This window comes from Chiloscyllium plagiosum, unplaced genomic scaffold, assembly GCF_037043375.1.
Source record: "Chiloscyllium plagiosum isolate Xiang-an unplaced genomic scaffold, Cpla_swu_hap1 HiC_scaffold_23, whole genome shotgun sequence".
In the NCBI taxonomy this organism is placed as follows: domain Eukaryota; kingdom Metazoa; phylum Chordata; class Chondrichthyes; order Orectolobiformes; family Hemiscylliidae; genus Chiloscyllium; species Chiloscyllium plagiosum.
In genome coordinates, this window is record NW_028270161.1 from 22,139,719 (window position 1) to 22,161,180 (window position 21,462).

The 21,462-nt window shown below is 42.6% G+C and overlaps 1 protein-coding gene across 3 annotated transcripts in view; it reads right to left on the minus strand.

Annotated features, from left to right (window-relative positions):
- shank3a (SH3 and multiple ankyrin repeat domains 3a) overlaps window positions 1-21,462 on the minus strand; it is a 1,012,090-nt gene that overhangs the window by 682,580 nt on the left and 308,048 nt on the right. For all 3 annotated transcript variants that reach the window (XM_087999457.1, XM_043713934.2, XM_087999456.1), the window contains one exon: window positions 3,928-3,999. In XM_087999457.1, coding sequence (XP_087855583.1) covers window positions 3,928-3,999 — 72 coding nt within the window. The remainder of the gene's footprint in view (window positions 1-3,927; window positions 4,000-21,462) is intronic.

Sequence of the window (21,462 nt, forward strand, 5' to 3'; positions counted from 1 at the left end):
ATTGTCATTGATCAGAAACTTAACTGAACCTGTTATTTAAGTACAAAGTGCAGAAGAGAACAGAAACTCAGTAGGTCTGGCAGCATCTGTGGGCAAAAAGCAGAACCAGACACTGGACTCAAAATGTTAACTCTGCTTTCTCCCCACAGAAGCTGCCAAACTTGCTGAGTTTGCCCAGAATTTTAGTTTTTGTTTCAGAGCTCAAGCAGGTCTTTGTTCTAATTTAACCAAGCCCAGAAGAATAGTCAGGGATTGCAAATTCCACAATGAGTTACTCACCTCCTGATTCCCAAAAGACTTGCTGCCATCTACAAGGCACAAGTGGAATAGACTGCACTTGGTTAGTTGAGAGAATGCAGTACCAATAACACTTAGGAAGCTTAATGCAGTCTAGTACAATGCAGTCCATATAACTGGTGCCCCAGTCACCACTCAAAATATTCATTTCCAGCACCAGAGATGTAATGTGTAGCGTTGTGTACTGTTCAACATGACCCTTAGGACTCTGGTGCAACTTTATAATGATGCCTTGGAGCTGTTTCACACATGGCATGAAAAGCACAGTGTGGTTAGTACATCGATAAAAGTCTCTTAACAATTCAGAATAGAACCCGGTCGTTTGCAGATTACCACACATTGTTGTATATAATGTGAATATGCATTGAATAGAGTACTACAGAAGCCAATTTTTACAGACAGTCCTTGACTTTGCCTTCTCATTAGGCAATCTGATTTGAATCCAAAGTCTCTGGTGTGATTCCAAAACCACACAATGAAAGATGGTGACCACAATGCGATGGATTGCTGAGAAAATGGTGGCAGTAGCGAAGATCCAGAAGCAGACCTGAAATTGCCTGGAGAAGAGAGTAACTCAAAAGGTCAACAGTCCAATTTAGTACCAGCCAGCAGGCAGAAGAGCCAAGGAGCTAAATAGCTGCTGGGAAGGAAGACTCTCTGAACAGAACGTCTCTGCAGAGAAATCGCCAAGCCAATTTAAAGTCAATAAAAGCTTTTTACAGCTGAGTGGAGAAAATAAGCTTTTAAGAGAAAGTAAAAGAATGTGAGTTACAAATGCCCTCTAGCAGCTAAAGGGATAAATCTGGATTGTGCACACCTGAAAAGAGGCCGATTACTGGATATCATAGAATCCCTACATTGCAGATAGAGGTTATTTGGCCCATCGAGTCTGCATCAATCCTGCGAATAGCATTCCACCCAGACCTAAACCCCACCTTATCCTCATATCCCGTATTTCCCATGACTAATCCACCTAGCCAACACATCCCTGGATAAAATGGAATAATTTAGCATGGCCAGTTCACCCTAACCTGCACATCTTTGGATTGTGGGAGGAAACTGGAGCACCTGGAGGAAACCCCACGCAGACATGGTGAGAGAATGTGGAAACTCCACATGGTCACCCGAGGCTGGAATCGAATCCAGGTCCCGGGCGCTGTGAAGCAGCAGTGCTAACCAGAACAGAAGCAATCTCTAAGAGGAAGATCCCAAAAATACTGGGCTGGGAAGAAGCAGAGTTAAGATTTTTAGCAACTACTTAGCAGCTTTAAATTATTTATTCAAAGGAAAACTTATCAACAATCAAGTTAAGAAAATTCTTCAAAAACAGGCTTAAGGCACGTCGATGAACTGAACAAAATTAGAAGAAAGAACTGCAATGACTTCAAAGCTCCAGAGGCCAAACAATGAAGTAAGCTTTGGGCAAGGAATGCAAATTTTATTCAGTAAATACAAAGTTTCATTTATTAAGAGGAAAGCATTGCAAAGAAAAAAAGCTGAATTTGATCAAAGAAGATTGCACGCGGCATGAAAATACCTCAATGCAGGTAAACGTTGACCCCAATTATTATATCATGGCAGATCTGTTTAGTACAGTCAAAAACAATTGTATTGATTGCAGCTGTTTAGAGATTCTATCCCCAGATCTTTTGGAAACTCTTTAGTTTGGAAAAGGAATATCTTCGTTTGTCTCCATGGAAACACCATATTGGTAAAGGAAAACCTAACGTTGACTTAAAATCAGCAGAAACATCAACAGATTTCAGGACAATAACAACAAAGATTCAATAACAGTTTAGACGAACAAGAATATCACAAGGCAACAAAATGTATCTAGTTCAATGAGATCGAAATCTTAATGTGCAATTTCAAAATGAAAAAAATAATCAACAGCTTTGAGTGCCTGTAAGCAATCAGCGAGTGCAACAACACTCACAAACCTCTCGAACAGCTACATTTAATCTATTAGATCCAATTACTACATCAGCAAATTGGCAAATGTGGAAAGCACAGCAAATAAGATTTCAAACAGTCTCAGCATTGGACACCAAAGCAAATGCAGATCAGGCAAGCACACTTCTCTACTATGAGGGAAGTACTTTAGATCATGTATTAGACCAACAACACATCAACAAGAAATAGGTTACCTTTGACTCTGCAGTTATAGAGCTATACAGTACAGAAACAAACCATTCAGTCTGACTATCTATACTGACCAGATATCCTAAACTGATCAGCTTCATTTGCTCGTATTTGGCTCCATAATCCCTCTAAACCCTTTATATTCCTGTACCCATCCAAGTGCCTTTTAAATGTTGCTTTTTGATCAATATTTCACTTCAGGAATAGATAAGATACTGGCAAAATAGCAAGTATTGACCCTTAGCAGAGACTGTAGATATTTTCATTAATAACCAGTATATAACCAATAACTATGTGAACCATGCAACAATGGAAACTTACAAAACCAGCTCATTTGCCACGGGATTATTATTGGTCTCTTAGATTAATCAGTCGCTGAACTTCTCCAAAAGAAGATCTAACTCTCGAATGAGGAATCCAAATAGCAGAGTTCAGAGAATTGTTCAAGAAGCATTACCCAGTAAAGGTTCCACTGAATGAAGATCGTTCTACAGAAGGTGTTGAATACTTAATGCACAACAGAGAATTCAACCAAACGAGACAAGTCCCTTTTCTGAAAAATATACCTCAAGTTACAACTTCAACATAAAGTCCTCAGCAATCTCATGCTGCAGTGTCTTGTCACAGGGGTGTGGTTCCAAAACTCAACATTGTCGAAGACTAAACTATCCAGTCTTACCCTAACAATATAATTATTTGTAGGAAAAGAGAGTATTTACTACAGTCTAAAGAACATATAAAGCTTCAAACCAAATGGCTTTGAAAGGTATGTTCATGTCGTGGTACAGAATTTTGGAGCACAGGTTAATATTGCAATGGGACAGTTTTTTTTATATGGGAACACTTACGTATAGACAAATGACTTCACTGTTTTCTTGGAGAAATAGCACTATCACCTGATTCACATGCTATTGCAATAGAAGAAAAAATGAATTTTCCAATATGTTCCTGCGGTTTCACCAATGCAAGGCCTATCACCAGGTGCCATCCTTTGAAGGCAGGTGGTCAAGCTGCCAGATCAATTAAATCTCTGATCTGACAGAACAAGCCAGCAGAACAAAGGAACCTTCACTGTTTTTAGGACCTTGTCATAGCATTTTGTTTTGCCCATTTACTGATACAAATGAAGGATAGAGGGACTGAAAGCATTGAGAATTTTAAAATTGACATATTGTCATATGGGAAGCTACAATAGATAACAAGCAAAGGATGATGGTGAACAGGAGTTATCGTCAGGTAATCATGGCTTTGGTTGAGGTCAAGTTTCTGGAGGATGCAGGATAGGAGGCTGGCCAGAAAAGTATTGGAATAATCCAGTCGCAAGCCAATAAAAGCATGAGCAACAGTTTTAGCAGTAAAGGTGCTGAGTCCAGTTTGTATTGAGCTGTCTTGGTCATAGGAGTGAATGCTGGAATAAACGTCAAGTCTCTTGATACTTAAAGCATCTCCACGTCCCCATGTTTATCATTGAACCAAAGGAGCACCTACCTTTGTGTGTAGCTTGGCCAATTGTTTCTCTTCTATATGACTCTGGGTGTACACTCGTTTCTTATACCGGAACTGCAAAGAGAAGATAGATGGGTAAGTTCATCAGCAATTCATGGGAACTGACAGTGCTGTCAGTCTGAATTTTCATTCTAGTACTAAAATTCAAACCTAACAGATACAAAGCTTTACCTTCTGTTGGGTGCTGGCCAATCCTGTGGATTAAAGACTTGCTTTTCATTTCTGGGACATAGCTTAATTTGAGGTTCCACAATCTCTCTCTGATATGAAATTAGGTACAAGTAGGATTTGTAAATCACTGTTTATTCCTGATGAAGGGCTTTTGCCTGAAATGTTGAATTACCTGCTCCTCGGATGCTGACTGACCTGTTGTGCTTTTCCAGCACCACTCTAATCTCCAGCATCTGTAGTACCCACTTTCGCCTTGGAAATCACCGTTGTCTACCAAGACTAGAGTTTTGCAATCTGCTAAATTAATTCACTACATTCCACTTAATACCCGTATTGTGACAATGCTGTGGCTTTAAGAGGTGTGTTTTGTCCTTTTTTTTTAAGAGAGAGATTGGGGGACAGGTACTGAGCAGTCTCTGAGAAGATCAACAACTGGTGAGGCCTGGGGATATCTTTTAAAGTTGGAACAATAGAAGCAGCCTGAGTAGGTGTGGTCAAGTTCTCACAGAACAAGGATTTTCAGTCAGCTTTTAACAGTTGTTGCTGTGGGCTTGAGGAAATGGAAGCTTTTTTTCCCTCTGTCAATTACAACCAAAAGCTGGGAGGTTCTCTTCCTCACCTGCTGGATTGCATGAGAGGCAAGATCTGTTTGCTGAATTTGCTTTTTTGCCAAAAGGTGTGCTTTTGGGATGTTACTATACTGGAACAATTAATTTCTAATCATTACTCCATCTATTGTTCTGTTAAATTTTCCAACAGAGTTAAATCATTCTAAGTTCTTCCTTATTTTGCTATATTTTAGTGATAGGGTGTGAATAAACTTTGTTTTGCAGAATGTCAAGTAGTTTAACCAGTCGAAATGCATTTGCCTTTAAAATAAGCAAAGGTTAGGGCCTAGGCTATCTTCTGAAATTTTGTTAAGCGGGTCTGGTCTGGTCCATAACAATATCTTGGAGTGGGAAATGCAATAACCAAAAATGGCACCATGCATACCTGAAGCAGAAGGAAATCTAACTGAGCCAAACAGATCAGATCCCCCAGCACCACACTGCATAATACAAGCTCCATTACATTGCATGGCATTCATCTCAGCAGCATCCAAATTTATTTAAATTTCCTTAATAAAGCATGTTAAAAATCACACAACACCAGGTTATCGACCAACAGGTTTATTTGCAAGTAGAAGCTTTCAGAGCGTTGTGCCTTTGTCAAATGGCAGGGAGTTACCTGACAAAGGAGCAGCACTCTGAAAACTTGTGCTTCCAAATAAATCTGTTGGATGATAACCTGGTGTTGTGTGATTTTTAACTTTATCCACCCAAGTCCAACACCAGCACCTCCTCATCATTAATAAACTATGACAGATGATTAAGCTGAAATGCTACTTCTGCACAGATGTAGCCAGATCCAAGTATTTCCAGCAATCTCTGTTTTTAGAGTCATAGAGACGTATAGCACGGAAACAGACCCTTCAGTCCAACATGTCCATGCCAACCAGATATCCCAACCCAATCTAGTTCCACCTGCCAGCACTCAGCCCATATCCCTCCAAACCCTTCCTATTCACATACCCATCCAAATGCCTCTTAAATGTTGCAATTGTACCAGCCTCTACCATCTCCTTTAGCAACTCATTCCATACGCGTACCACCCTCTGCATGAGAAAGTTGCCCCTTAGGCCTCTTTTATATGTTTCCCCTCTCACCCTAAGCCTATGCCCTCTAGTTCTCACTCCAGGGAAAATACTTTGTCTATTTATCTTATTCATGCCCTTCATGATTTTATTAACCTCTATGAGGTCACCCTTCAGCCTCCGATGCTCCAGGGAAAACAGCCCCAGCCTATTCAAACTTTTCCTATAGCTCAAATCCTCCAACCCTGGCAACATCTTTGTAAATCTTTTCTGAACCCTTTCAAGTTTCACAACATTCTTGCAATAGGAAGGAGACCAGAATTGCACGTAATATTCCAAAAGTGGCCTAACTCCGAGGTTTCTTTGTTCAGCAACACTCCCTAGGACCTTACAGTTAAGTGTGTAAATCCTGCTAAGATTTGCTTTCCCAAAATGCAGCGCCTCGCATTTATCTGAATTAATTATTTCAGATTTCCAGCATGTGTGACTATTTGGTTTTGTACTCACTTCTCTACCTGTCAGGTTAACTGCTCTCTTTTCTGTTTGCTCAATATGCTACTAAATGACAATGAAAGCCAATTTCTGAGTTCACATTGTATGCATACATATAATTTCTTTTTTTTAAAATTTGCATTTATAGAATGCTACAGTCAATGTGGTCTTTAAGCACCGTTATGTAGACAATTGCAGTAATTTAGTAGAACACAGCGAAGTCTCACAAACAATGAATGAGATAAATGACCAGTTAATAGGATTCTGATTGTATAGGTTGAGACAGAAGTATTTGCCAAGGCACCAGGTGAACACTATATGGCATCACTTACTTCTACCTGTGCAGCCAAAAAGGACCTTCAGTTAAAATCTCATCCAAAAGATATAGTTTTAATTGTGTATCATGATGATGTGGTAGCTTAAAACATGTGCACATTCATCAGTTAAAATTTCTGCTTGCATCTTAGAATGGGGTTTGACCCATGTGGTAGAATCTTCACTTTTTGGGTTAAAGTGTTTTGTTAAGTGAGATTCACAGCACCAGGTTCACTATGGCTCCCAATGATTTTACTCACAGCCTTCCTCTCTTCAACTCAGTTCCAATGCATTCAAGCTCGACAGCACAGGTCGTGCAGTGGGAGAGTCATAGAGATGTACAGCATGGAAACAGACCCCTCGGTCCAACCCGTCCATGCCGACCAGATATCTCAACCCAATCTAGTCCCAGCTGCCTGTACCCAAGCCCATATCCCTCCAAACCCTTCCTATTCATATACCCATCCAAATGCCTCTTAAATGTTGCAATTGTATCAGCCTCCACCACTTCCTCTGGCAGCTCATTCCATACACATACCACCCTCTGTGTGAAAAAGTTGCCCCTTAGGTCCCATTTACTTCTTTCCCCTCTCACCCTAAACCTATGCCCTCTAGTTCTGGACTCCCCAAACCCATGGAAAAGACTTTGCCTATTTATCCTATCCATGCCCCTCATAATTTTGAAAACCTCTATAAGCCTCCGACAGCCTCCGACACTCCGCTCATCACTAGCGGGTCAGCTCAGCGTTAACAGCACTGGTACCATGTTTAAAACACACCCAGACACCATTTCGAACACTCCAAACCAGGAACTGCCTTTCACACTGAGGTGCGTAACCATCAACACTAAGAACATAGCCCAGAAAGGGAAGTCTCACCCACAGCGACCTAGAGGTGCTGGTAGTTGAGGTGCTGGAGGAAGTGGCTATGGCTCCCCCCTCTAGACCACCACCTGAAACTGCCCATTTGGAGTGAGGTAACCACCTGGGTCAGTGCTGAGTCCCGGGTAAAATGTAATGTGTAGTGGGTCCAGGAAAAAGGTGAACACTCTTCTGCGCTCTGCAACAGTAATTGCCACCATCTTCTCTCTGTTGCCTCACACTGACAGAGCCACAAATCACTAACTCTGCCTCTCAGCAAGGCTCAGTGTCAACAACTCTCACTACTGCACACATCACATCAAGAAACAGCTCCCATTCATCGCAACCTCCAAAACTATGAACTTTTCCTGCGCCCTGCACTTCCTACTCATTTACCAAGGATCTCTGCTCACTTTTCCTGCTCCTGCATCATCACTAACAGCACTTCTATACAATTCCATTATACCCAACACCACCGTGTGTCTCAGAGCAAAATAAACTGTCTGACTAATAGGCAGAAAGGATGAAAAGAGGGCAGCAGACCTAAGGTTTCTCAGGCAGTAGGAGGGAAAATCCTTGAGCTGGATGGAGAAGAGCACAACTGCTCACGTGGGGACTGGGAGACCTCAAGGGCAAGCCAATCCTGTTGGCCTGATTATGCTAAACCAGACTGCTCTCCCATTACAACCAATGCTAACACACTCCTCCCTGTACAAACTTTTACCTCTCTTACACAGCTAATTCCTTCCCTTCTCTTACGTAGGCAATAGTGTCATCCAAACAGTCCAACCCCAGCAGCCGTCAGCTCCATCTCTGAGAAGGAATCAGTGAGAACTCAGGGATGTGTCGGCACAGCTGTCTCCTACATCCTCCAACAGCTCAGTGGGCTTCACCTTGGAGGGCTCTCTCTCTAGATTCTGGAACACAATCTGGTGAGCACATCACTGGGATGCCTCCCCAACTGGAGAACGAAGAAATGTCCCAAGACACAAGGGACTGGGAGAAATCAAGAACTTGCTCACCCTCAGGCAGGAGACCATCCCACGGTCTCAGCCACTACACTTTGTGATAAAGGAGAGATGCAGGCAGGTTTATCATTGACTGTTAGTAAACTGAATCAAAAGGTGGAGGAGTCCATTGATGTTATCAGTACAATGCTGGTTCTAGAGTGCATACAGTTTCCAGGAGGAGATTGCCACCCTCCATGTAGAGTTAGATCCAGCTCACTCAGGATCTCGGTGTACAGGCCTGCACTTAACTCTATCCATAGGTGCTCAAGATCAATGGCATGAGAGGACAAGGGACTTTGACCTCACTCCAGGACACCCACCTTTCAATCCATCCAGCCGGACAGAAAGCCATTCCCAGGATGCCAAGAGATGTCCTCTCAGGATACTCAAAGATACTTGTCCTCTTCGCCTTCCTCCCTGCCTATGATGCCAAAGCCTGCAGCAGTCAGTTGAGGAGGGTGAGCCGACATCTCAGCACTGCACTCTCAGAAGGGAACTCTCAGAACGCCTGGGTGCTCTAGATCCAGACTTCCCATGGGGAAATCTCCCAAATATTCCAGGCCAGCAGGGCTAACGACAGAACAGATTCCCTCCACCCCCACTGCAGATGCTGGGACTGCACTCAAATAGTCAGAGGTAAAGGAAGATGAAATGTACTGTCTGATATAACATAAAATGTTACTGATCCTAGAGCTGGGATTTACTGATGACTGCATCAAGGGATTTCACCTTGAGGAGGGTAACACTGAGGCTAAACACAATGTACAAGGATTCTACTGGAGCTTGACATCTTCCACACCTCATTCATAAAGTGGGTGTAAGATATACAATCAGTGATAATTCACACATTTCTACAGGAAAAGATTCATTTGGTGTGTTAGCTTCTCAGGGATGCACATTGCCATTCAAGGCGACAATGCACAGTCCATACATCCATTCTCCCTCTCAGCATATCGGTCTGCTGAGTAAAGTTCTACAAAATGCAGCCATCACACGTTCAACAGGATGCTGAAGCATTCCAGCTCAGCTTAGCAGTCTAAGCACACTCTGAAACAGTGAAGACTCACTGATGTGTGCAAGATCAAAAGGAGATGCCTCTTAACCTGCTGTCGATCATGAAAAACTTCACCGTTTGACAGTAAAATATTATAAGGTGACTGAAACTTGAAGAGTTGCCTAACATTAGCGCAAGGTGAAGTTAGTGCACTGTTTCAATGACTGCTGCATTTTCCCCTAGTTAAACATTTATTCAGCAACAGAAAGGTAAAGGACTGTAAAAGATAACAAGGTTAACATGTTGGAATCATAAAATCAATACAGTGTGGAAAGAGGCCATTCGGCCCATGGAGTCTGCACTAACCCTCCAAACAGCATCCCACCCAGACCAATCCCCATCATTGTAACCCTACATTTCCCATGGCTAACCCACTAGCTTGTACATTCCTGGATACAATGGGCATTTTAGCGCAGCCAATCCACCTAACCTGCACATGTTTGGCCTCTGGGAGGAAATTAGAGCACCCAGAGGATATCCATGCAGACATGGGCAGAATGTGCACACGTCACACAGACAATCGTCTGAGGGTGGAATCAAACCTGAATCCCGGGTGCTTTGGGCAACAATGCAAACCACTGAGCCCATATGTTCTTCATCCTAAACCAGGGCTGCTTGCCAGGTAATCAACAGTATGTTAAACGATTAAAGGAAGTTCCAAACCTAGCTTATTCATCCTGGAAGTGATTTTCAATGATTTTCTGGTTTCTGAAGCTCAAAGATACGTTTCTCTGTCATGGTCTGTTGGATATCCCTCCTGGTCAATGTCCTGATCCCGATCTTTAGAAGGTTGCTGTCCATCCCCTGTTTCCTCTGGTCCGGACCACGCTCACTTTGTCAGCTCTAGTTGTGAAGGGCACAGCATGCCATAATGATGTGGCACACCCTTTCTGGCTGTACTGCAAGGCCTTCTCGAGTGGTCCAGACATTGAAACACCATCTTAAATGGCCAATGACCTATTCCACAAGCGTGGAAGGATGGGTCACATTATGTCCTTGCTTTTTAGTCGGAGAGTTTCATTAAGGTGTTGTCAGCCAGGTTTGGAGGGATTATCTCTCTGCAACATTGCAATACCCAAACACCTTGGAATGAAGGCAGAGAGCTGTGCATTGTCTGGTATGTTTGTGTCATTGCAACTCCCAGGACATCTCGTGCAGATTTCCAGAATTTGGCGATCAATGTTCACATTTAACTTAAACACACAAGGCAGTGGAAGCTTTCTGCACTGACAGACTCCAAAGACTGGTGCTCTCAAAGTAACATGATAGCATCATGCAACTGGTGTGGGGTGGGGCAGCAATACTAGGAAATGACTGGGACGTTTGATTCGAGATGAAGGATATGAACAGTGCTGTCTGGAAAGAATAGCATCAGTTAGATCCCCAGTGCATTTGAGGGTCCAGGATTGGGAGATGCCTTATATATTCCCAGTTTCTCCTGGAAAATTGGCATTAAAAAAATTGAGGACAGCTGTAACCTGGATGGCCACTGGGATGGGATTGCCACCCAGCCCTGCAGAGCACAAATCTTGCTCCAACAGCTGACATAATGTTGATGTTGTTGGCTCAAGTGATCCTGAGTCTGCACTTACACTGTTTTGACAAGACCTGTGGAGACAGCAAGGCCTATAAACGTGGGCTTGCATCATTCTCCACCAAGTAAGCTCAAAGCGAGTGAGCTGTAAGAAACATAGGATGGAAGTATGTCACCTATCATGACGTGTGTGTTTTTGTCTGTGCACAAAGTGGCGTAACACCTACATGTTGTAGGTCTCATTGAGTTCCAAAGAACTAGCATGATGATGTGCTGAGGATGGTGGTTTGGCAATGCTGACAAAGTTTGGAGGCAGATGGTGTCCAAAGAATATGCGATGATGTTCTGGTGAAGACAGAGCTAGATGAAGGCCAGGGCAAGGATCAGAGATCTGCAGCTGCCAGTTACTGGCTCTGACTTTCACGTGGAGACATGGCACTGGCCAGTTTCTTGGGGAAGGAGAGAAGTAGAAGGAGGTGAGTTGGTCTATGAGAAAATGCAAATGCACATGAAAATATGGTAGTTGGCACTTTATGGCATGATTCTGAAGTTGTCATTTGAAGTTTTAAAGAGAAACATTGAAAACAACATATTCTTCACATTAAGATTCCAATTCTTTCACTTGCACCCTATTAACACACCACTGTCCATATAGCTCCAGAAAGGATAACATTTCACCCATTGTCTTCATGGGGCAGCAAGGTGGCTCAGTGGCTAGCACTACTGCCTCAGAGCCAGGAACCTGGGTTCGATTCCAGCCTTGGGCAACTGTCTGTGTGGAGTTTGCACATTCTCCCCATGTCTGCATGGGTTTTCTCTGGGTGCTCCAGTTTCCTCTCACAATCCAAAGATGTACAGATCAGGTGAACTGGCCATTCTAAATTACTCATAGTGTTAGGTGCATTAGTCAGAGGGAAATGGGTCTGGGTGAGTTACTCTTTGGAGGGTCGGTGTGGACTTGTTGGGCCGAAGGGCCTGTTTCCATACTGTAGGGGATCTAATCTAAAACCCAAATACAGCAGTTTTCAATGAAGTCCCTTCTTTCTTTGATCCTGTTTTGCTGATTTTTCTGACTTATTCCTTTTATGCACAATGAGCTTCTTGATCCTTTCTAGCCTCTATAATGATATTATATTCTTTTCAAGCGTGATGACGAAAATTATTCACAGTATTCACACACAATCATCCCAATACATTTCTTCGATTCAAAATTCACAATCAATATGAAGTGTATTTATTGGAGGTGACAAGGGTCTTGCTCACCAAATGAACAGCCAGCGAGAGCCCCACATGGCCTCGTTTACAAAAGACTGACTAAATGAAAAGCCTTTCAATCACTCATTTGGGCTTTCCCTTGGATCAAAGATCACTGGGGTGTAGGTCCCACTCATCAGGAGTTACCAGTCAGAGTCCAGCAGCTCCACTGAACAGCAACCTGAGGCCTAACACCATCACTAGATCCCAGCTGAGTGATGGAAGAATGATCTGGTTTATGGAGCATGAGACGCAGAGGACGTGAGGAGAGGGCTATCAGCAAGGGTAGCTTTCAAGAGATCCTCCTTCCCAACACCACATCCCTCTCTCAGATACTGAGGGGAACTGATCACACTGCCTCACAAATAACCCTACGTGCTCTCTGCACGGTAATCTCATTGACTTGTGGGCAAATACTGGGCAGTAAGATGATGCTTTCAGTGGCATTAGTTAACTTGTTTCCATCATGGAAAGATATCCCATGAGGGGGCCAGCATTGAGGTCACTCAGTTGCTTCACAACTTTGGTGAAAATGAGGACTGCAGATGCTGGAAATTGGAGTCAAGATTAGAGTGGTGCTGGAAAAGCACAGCAGGTCAGGCAGCATCTGTGGAACAGGAAAATTGTTGCCCGAAACATCGATTTTCCTGCTCTTTCACAACCTTACCATGCTGTGGTTCAAGAAGAATGCTATTACTACCAGCTTAGTTGGAATGATTTGGACCGGTTTTAACATCTCCATAATTAATTAGAGAAAGTCTAAGCTTTGTTGATTTTTCCCTATTAGGAGCCGAGCATCGTTTTCTCTCTTTAATTGCCTCAACACATTGTCCACTATGTTTAAGTATTCCAAATCACTTTCTATGTCTCTTTCTGTGCTCATTTAAAGAATATCTGTTCACAGGATGTGGGTGTCACTGAGCATTCATTGCTTATCTCAATAATCTGACTGAGTGGTTTCATTTCAATTTTTTTCAAAACTAATTTCAAATTCCCAACCTGCCACAGTGGGATATGAACTCACATTAGTTGCATAGACACCAGATTACTGCGTACCCAATTTTATCTTTAAACTAATAGCAGTTCCATGTAAATTATAATAAAATTATGAAAAAGGCAGATACGATGAAGTGGGATTGAACCGTTGTTCTGTGCCAATATTAAGGCAAGAGGAGTGGACTGACAAATCAAACACACTGAGTGGGAAACAGAACCATGCCTAATAACAATTTACATAATAGGATTATATCTGACAAGGTGTAGGAGTTAATATGGAGTGACCTCAAGGCCCCAACTACAAACAATCAGAAACACATTAATTGTTATTCTGAGATTGCTGTGGTCTGCACTGATATGGTACCTAAGAGTCTTTATGCTTTTGACCTTTGTTCTTGATTTGAAATCAATTCCACAGAAAGGATTAATCCCTCTGTTCACATCGAATTAAATTCCACATTGAGCGAGCAACGTCCCTCTAAATTGAATATAGCATGCTGTACTTTGCATGCTGTACTATCAAAGTTGTTTGCCCTGTTAGAGTCACAGACCTATAGAGCTGTACAGCACAGAAACAGACACTTCGGTCCAACTTGTCCATGCCAAACAGATATCCTAACCTAATCTAGTCCCATTTGTTAGCGTTTGGCCTACATCCCTATACCCAATGAGATGCCTTGGGTACCAGCCTCCACCACATCCTCTGGCAGCTCATTCCATACATGCACCACCCTCTGCGTGAGTTGCCCCTTAGGTTCTTTCTCACCTTAAACCTATGCCCTCTAGTTTTGGACTCCCCTCCCTTAGGCAAAAGACCTTGGCTATTCACCCAATCCATGCCCCTCATGATTTTATAAACTATATGGTCACCCCCTCAGCGTCCAATGCTCCAAGGAAAATATTTCCTGTTTTAATGAAGGCACAGTTTGACAGGAAGTCTAGAACAGTGTTGGCCATTCTTCATTTCTGAGCCGATGGTATAAATGTTTGAAAGCTAATCAGCCACAGAGTGCATCACTGCAAACCAAGCTGTCCTTAGCTGGACTTTCCCTTAACAATTTTAATGATAGGAAGGAAGTCTCAGATTTTCTTTAATGTGCAAATGGCAAAGCACCAATTTTGTGACTGTGTCAATTCTTTGGATGGTTCCCTGATTGGATATGCGTGCCAGAAGTGAATGTCAGCTGTGGACAGTAGAATTGGCTTTGCTTTGCTCAATCAAAGAGCTGGCGCTGCCTCTGAAGAGCCTCCTTCAATGTTGTCAGTTCCTATGGTTACCAGATGCATATTTGATTCTCACCATTCAAACTCCCTAACAGCCCAGAAGTTCAAGGTACTTTTCAAGACATTTAAATCATATGGAGGAGTGCCAAATGAAAGGAGAAGGGTCAACTTGTACTTACAACATGATGGAACTCATTATCAGGGTGATTGAAGAGTGTAAGTGATCTTTGTTTTTCTATCCCTTGCACAAAATAGTTTGGAGCATTTCCCAGAGATACCTTCTCACCATCAGATAGGATTTCAGTAAGATAGCACCCTCCTTGTGTGTGCTAATTTCAGAGGTGCAGTATGCCAGCCAATGCTCAGTTGTTGGCCCTTTTGCCTCTGAGTCAGAAAGTTGCAGGTTCAAGTCCACTCTGATCCACATGGGGCTGGGGAGAGCTGGGGAGGGCTGGGGAGGGCTGGGGTAGGCTGGGGTGGAGTGCCAGAACCACGACACTCCAATGTGTCTCACCCTTCAAGCAATTGATCTGCCTTCTGTCACATCAAGAAACTGGAACAGATGGGAAAATTCCTTCTAAATTTAACTCCAATGAAGTTCCTAATGATCCTGCCTGCCTCACGAGGCCAGGCAGCTTTCCCACACATTTCAATTTCCTCCCCTAGATGGTCCTTGCCAGGAATGGCTCCCTGAGGCTGGTACAACAGCCAGCATTGTATTCCCATAACCTTCCTCGGCACCCTACTTCAGCTTCTGTTCCTGACTTCAGCTAGCCCAAAAACTCAGCTTATTGTCGTTATGAGGAACAGTGCAAGACTCGATCGGATAAATGTAGCGAGAGAGAATTTTTCAAGTGACTTAGCATCTTTAGAATGAATTACATCGCCAGTAGCAGACACCGACGAAAAGTAAGAAAGAAAAAACAGTGGTTCTGATAGTTATTTTCCAATGCTGTCCGGCTGCAGAGATGGTGTTGAAGGACTGTTGAAGTTGGACTGTCTAAAAAGAGGGGAAGGGATATTATAAACCAGTCACCCCAATCTCCAAGGTGAGACAAACATTGGAAAACAATCTGAAGGGCAATATAAATAGTCAGGTAGAAAGCATGGATTAATCAATAACTGTCAACATGGATTTGTCAACAGGAAGTTACACTAAAGTGAACGGATTAACTCCTCCATGTTGTTTCCTCAATAAATTCAATAAGGGCAGCCCAGTTGATGTAGTCCACATGGATCTTTAGCAACGTCTTGGCTGGTTGACATGGCAGACCATTCAAAACGACGATGTATATCACCCAAGAGAAAGAGGCAAATTGGGTACAAAATTGACTTTTCGGTAAGAAGCAAAGTTTAATGGTCGAAGGGCATTTTTGTAACTGGAAAGCAATTTCTGGCAGAAATGTACTGGGTCCCTTGTTATTTTTGTTGAATATGTAAATGATATCGACTTAAATGTAGATTAAAAGGAATACAAAAATTGGTAATGTGTTAACAGTGAGGAAGCAAACTGGCAGGGACCAGTGGACTAGTCAGGTGGGCAGATCGGCAAATGGAGAAAACCCATAGAAATCTGAAATGAAATGTTTGGGAGCAGCAAACTCAACAAGGGAACGGACAATACATGGTAGATACCATTGAAGGAACAGATAGGTTTTCAATGTTTCTAACCAAAGATCAACACACTCCAAAGCTGTAAAATACTGAGAGAAATTAACAAATAGAGTTAGCTGGATTGTGAGCTTTAAGCGAAATCATCAAAACTTAACATGACTGAAGAACGACAATCCAAAGACCGATAACAGCAGCTCAGAGGACCACTCACAGATAGTTTCTGACCCAGAGTAATATCTCTGTAAACTGAAGGACACACCGAAAAATGAGTGGGTAAGACCGAGGAATATTGGGGATATAAAGTATGTGACTACTAAGCAATAAATGACTGGTGTTGTGGGCCATGGTGAGAAAGTAGGAAGAGGGGCTGGGGTGAAAACTACCTTGGACCTTATGTATTTTTCCTTTTTACTTAAATTGCACTTTGCAGTGAGGGTTTTGAATAATTGTACAAATATCCAGAATAATGTGTCTAATTTAATAATTTTTAATAAAGGCCTGGGTACCAAAAGTGAAGTGCTGAAATAGTTATTATCTCATCTCTGTAGAAGATTAAGACAAGAGTTAAAGGAGGGTTTTAATTGCACACCTTGCTGGTTTGGCTTTGTCATGTGCTGTTTCCTGCTGAGATAAGTGACATCTCATGATACAATATTTAATAAATGCACTGCCACAAAGTAATTGAGACAGAGTTAATAATTGTTGGTGCAGAGATAATACGGACACTTCCCATTGAAACTAACTAAAACCCAATACCCATCATTCCATGCTGACTGTTAGGACAGCAGAGAGAACACTTTTTCTTTAACAGGGGGTAAGCAAAGGCAGCAGGCTCAACAGTTTGTTCAGTTTTGAGATATGGGGGTATCCTGCTGCCATCGGGAGGAGGAGAGACAGGCAGAACCAGGCCTGCGATTCCAACATTCATTTCTGCTATGTGGCATTTTTAAAGGCACAGGATAAGTATACAGGCTATGAACCCACACTCAGCAATACTGCTGCTAGCCACATTTTATTACAGGATGGTGAATTCAGATCCCCGTAATTTCCACTGAATCAGGCCAGCTTCTGAAGACCTTTGAGGTTGACATGATTTATGCCAGCTCAGAGGTGCCATAAACCATAGAAAGCCTTTCCAGAATCTGAAACCTTTAGACCAGAATGCTTAAAAACTGTTGCGAATGTCATGTGTCATTAAGATTAATTCAGCATGCTAAGTGCATTTCTAACATGCTCTGGATATGGATTTGCTCGCTGATCTGGAAGGTTCATTTTCAGACGTTTCGTCACCATACTAGGTATATCTTCAGTGAGCCTCCGGACGAAGCACTGCTGATGCTTCCCGCTTTGTATTTGTACGTTTAGGTTTCTTTGGGTTGGTGATGTCATTTCCTGTGATAATGTCATTTTGTATGGTGATATAATTTCCTGTGGTGATGTCATTTCCTGGTCTTTTTCTCAGGGTGTGCTAAATGGGGTCCAAGTCAATGTGTTGTTGATAGAGTTCTAGTTGGAATGTTCTATCAACAAACACATTGACTTGGACCCCATTTACCACCCCCTGAGAAAAAGAACAGGAAATGACATCACCACAGAAATTGATATCACCAACTTAAAGAACACAAACATACAAATAGAAAGCAGGAAGCATCAGTAGTGCTTCATCCGGAGGCTCACTGAAGATGTTACCGCGTACGGTGACGAAATGTCTGAAAATGAACCTTCCAGCTTAGCAAACAAACCTACATCCAGAACCTCAACCTGATCTACAAATCCTCTCAAAACTCGCTAACATACTAATTGATGATTGGACTTTGTTCAGAAAAGGCACAGCACCATTAAATTGGCCAGCATTGTGAAAACAAGAAAGGCTTCAGAAGCATTAATTTATCAGATGGAAAACATGCTCTTCAGTATTGAACACATCAGAGATTCAGATTCCACTGCAACCTATGTTTTCATCCTTTCATTGACTTTAAACTCAGCTATCTGTTTAGCCTTTGAAGCAGTGCAACAGTCAGCTCCATTCTTTAATTGACAGGTCAAGTACCTGTTCATTCTGTGAAGCACTGTATCAGAAGGCTATGAATTCCACTATTTCAGAGGCTTTAACATATCTAGCTCTGAATGTTTTATTGACACACTTTTTTAGATTAGATTAGTTTAGATTAGATTAGATTAGATTTAGATTAGATTAGATTACTTTACAGTGTGGAAACAGGCCCTTCGGCCCAACAAGTCCACACCGACCCGCCGAAGCGTAACCCACCCATACCCCTACATTTACCCCTTACCTAACACTACGGGCAATTTAGCATGGCCAATTCACCTGACCTGCACATCTTTGGACTGTGGGAGGAAACCGGAGCACCCGGAGGAAACCCACGCAGACACGGGGAGAACGTGCAAACTCCACACAGTCAGTCGCCTGAGTCGGGAATTGAACCCGGGTCTCTGGCGCTGCGAGGCAGCAGTGCTAACCACTGTGCCACCGTGCCGCCCATGCAACAAAATACATTTTGAATCCGAAGATGAGTGCCAAACGTCAGTAATGGATTACACTGTGTTACTGTAGCTACCAAGACAACTGGGGAACCCTTTATTTATATGCAGTTTTGTATCCACAGAATAGAACTTAAGTCCTTGTCAGGTGGACTTTGAATGGCTGTTTGTTTATTTTGACAGCTTTGTGACCATCTCAAAGACTTCCCAATGTTATTATTGGACTCATGAATTTGTGTGCAGCAGATACAAGATGAGTTGACAAGGGAGTATGGAGCTACCATGTGGATATCAGGTACAGAGGGTATGGAAGGCTCAAAGGAATGGGCGTAGTGGGAGGAGATAGGAAATAAAGAATGTATTATGTGAGCCAGAGTATCTAATACTCAGGTACAGAACTTTGCCAATATCCCAACAATTAGAGGTGGGCTTTCTAAATTGCTCACCATGACATGTGCCCACTCAGCTCTCACTTCAGCAGATGGCCTCCTCAACCCCCTGCTCACCCACAATGAAAAGTCTGGGTTGACTCAATCAGGCAAGAGCTGGGATCACATTATCAGACATGACTTTTCACAATCTGGGACCTGGGCTTAAAACCAGTGTTGATAAAAAAGAAAAGTGGATCCTCTTTTTGGTGGAGTCCAGGTCGGATAATATCCTTGGAATGCTGGGCAGGGAGAGCAAAGGAGTGTAAAGCAAAGTGTGATTTTGGAATGGGGAAGAAGGAAGATCAAATGGTTGAGCACTTGAAGGAGGAATAGGTGTTGCAGGATAGGGGTTAAGATGATGACAGGACGGAGAAAGTGTGAATTCTTAGGTGGAAACCTGGATTGAATATTAAAAACATCAAGGGAATAGAGCTTATTATCTGTAGCTGAATGAAATTATTTGTAACCCTACCTTTGTGTGTGACTAGCCTATTACATGAGTTTCTGATCATGCACTTGTGCCATTGCTAAGAATGTTTCTTACTACAGCACGTACAGGCCTGACAGCCATCATCACCACCTCAGCTCATCTGCAAACCTGTTCAACTTCCCAGCTTCTAGTCTACTGAAATCTGAGCTCATCTGAAACTTTGCTTCCAATGTCCTGACCCACACCAAGTTCCTTTCACCCAACACCTATGGCCCTCTGGCACTATGGCGACTTCACGTTTTTAAAATTACCTTCTGGCTTGCAAAATCCGAATTTTAAAATCAGGAACAAAAACAGGAATTGCTGGAAAAGCTCAGCAGGTCTGGGAGCATCTGTGGAGATAAATGAGAATTGACATTTTGGGATGAGTGACCCTTCTCAGTTCTGACCCTTCTGAGGAAGGGTCACTTGACCCCAAATGCTAACTCTGATTTCTCTCCACAGATGCTGCCAGACCTGCTGAGCCTTTCCAGCAATTTCTGTTTCTGTTTCTGATTTTCAGCATCCATAGTTCTTTTGGCTTTTATTCAGAATTTTAAAACTTTTATTCCAATTCTTAATCCCTCCATAACCTTGTCCTTTAATTTTTCTGTAATCTCTGTAATCTCTGCAGCCCTCCACAATACCCACATTCCTCCCACTCCATCTTTTTGAGCACTTTAGCGTATCCCTGATGTTAATTGCTCCTCCACTGGCAGCCTCCAGCTGCTAAGGTCCTAAGCTCTCGAATGATCTCCCTGAACATCTCAGCCTTTTCACTGCTCTTGCTTCCTTTTAAGACACACCCAGAAATGTGTCTGAGTGGGTGCTGCATTCTGTTTGCTAATGATACCTTAAATATCCTGGGGAGGACCTGATCTTGGTGTATCAGGTTATAATGGGCACGATCAAGATGGATAGAAAGTGGTTGTTCCCTTTAGTCAGAGTCAAGACCAAGGGGGCACACTTAGAAAGTGAAAGGCAGAAAGTTTACAGGGGATTTGAGGAAAACATTTGTTTCACCCAGTGTGCAGTATGAATTTGGAAGGCACTGTCTGGGAGGGTAACCTCACAACCTTTAAAAAATACTTGGCTGAGCACTTGATGTGTCATAACATTCAAGGCTATGGGCCTAGAACAGGAAAATCAGGCTAGCATAAGTAGCAGTATATTTTAGCAGAGTGTGATCCCAGCTCTTGCCTGATTGAGTCTACCCAGACTCTTTTCATAGGACACCTGGTTGGCACGGACAAGTTAGACAGAAGGGTTTGTTTCTGTGATTCTATAGTAGATCTAAGGCTTGGAAAACCCAAAATAAGCATTTAGAATAAATTACACTTTCTCCATACTGTAAGTACTATCTACTCTCATTCCATAAGCATCTCAAAGACTCCTATATTGTGAAAAAAGTGGGGTCCTAATTAACAGAGAGCAGCATGTGTACAGGTTTCGGTCATTTGCAAGTATTCTTGGTCAGCCTATGTTCAAGTGCTTTCAGTTCTGAAGATCATGGGTTTAAATCCCGCTCCGAAGACTTGTGAACACTATCTGCCATGACTTTCTGCTGCTTTTTGTATCAAATGTTAAGCTAAGGCTTTGTCATCCTTTTTAAAGATAGATATATCAATGCCCCTGGTACTAATGGAAAGACAGCAGGGGAGTTGCGCCTGATGTTCTTATCAATATTTCTCTTACATCTAACTGCACTAAAACACATTATCTACTCCTCTATGACATTGATATCTGTTTGCTGTGCATAAAATTGTGTTCGATTCCAGCCTCGGGCAACTGTCTGTGTGGAGTTTGCACATTCTCTCTGTGTCTGCGTGGGTTTCCTCCATGTGCTCCGGTTGCCTCCCACAGTCCAAAGATGTGCAGGTCAGGTGAATCGGCCATGCTAAATTGCCTGTAGTGTTAGGTACATTAGTTAGAGGGAAATGGGTCTGGGTGGGTTACTC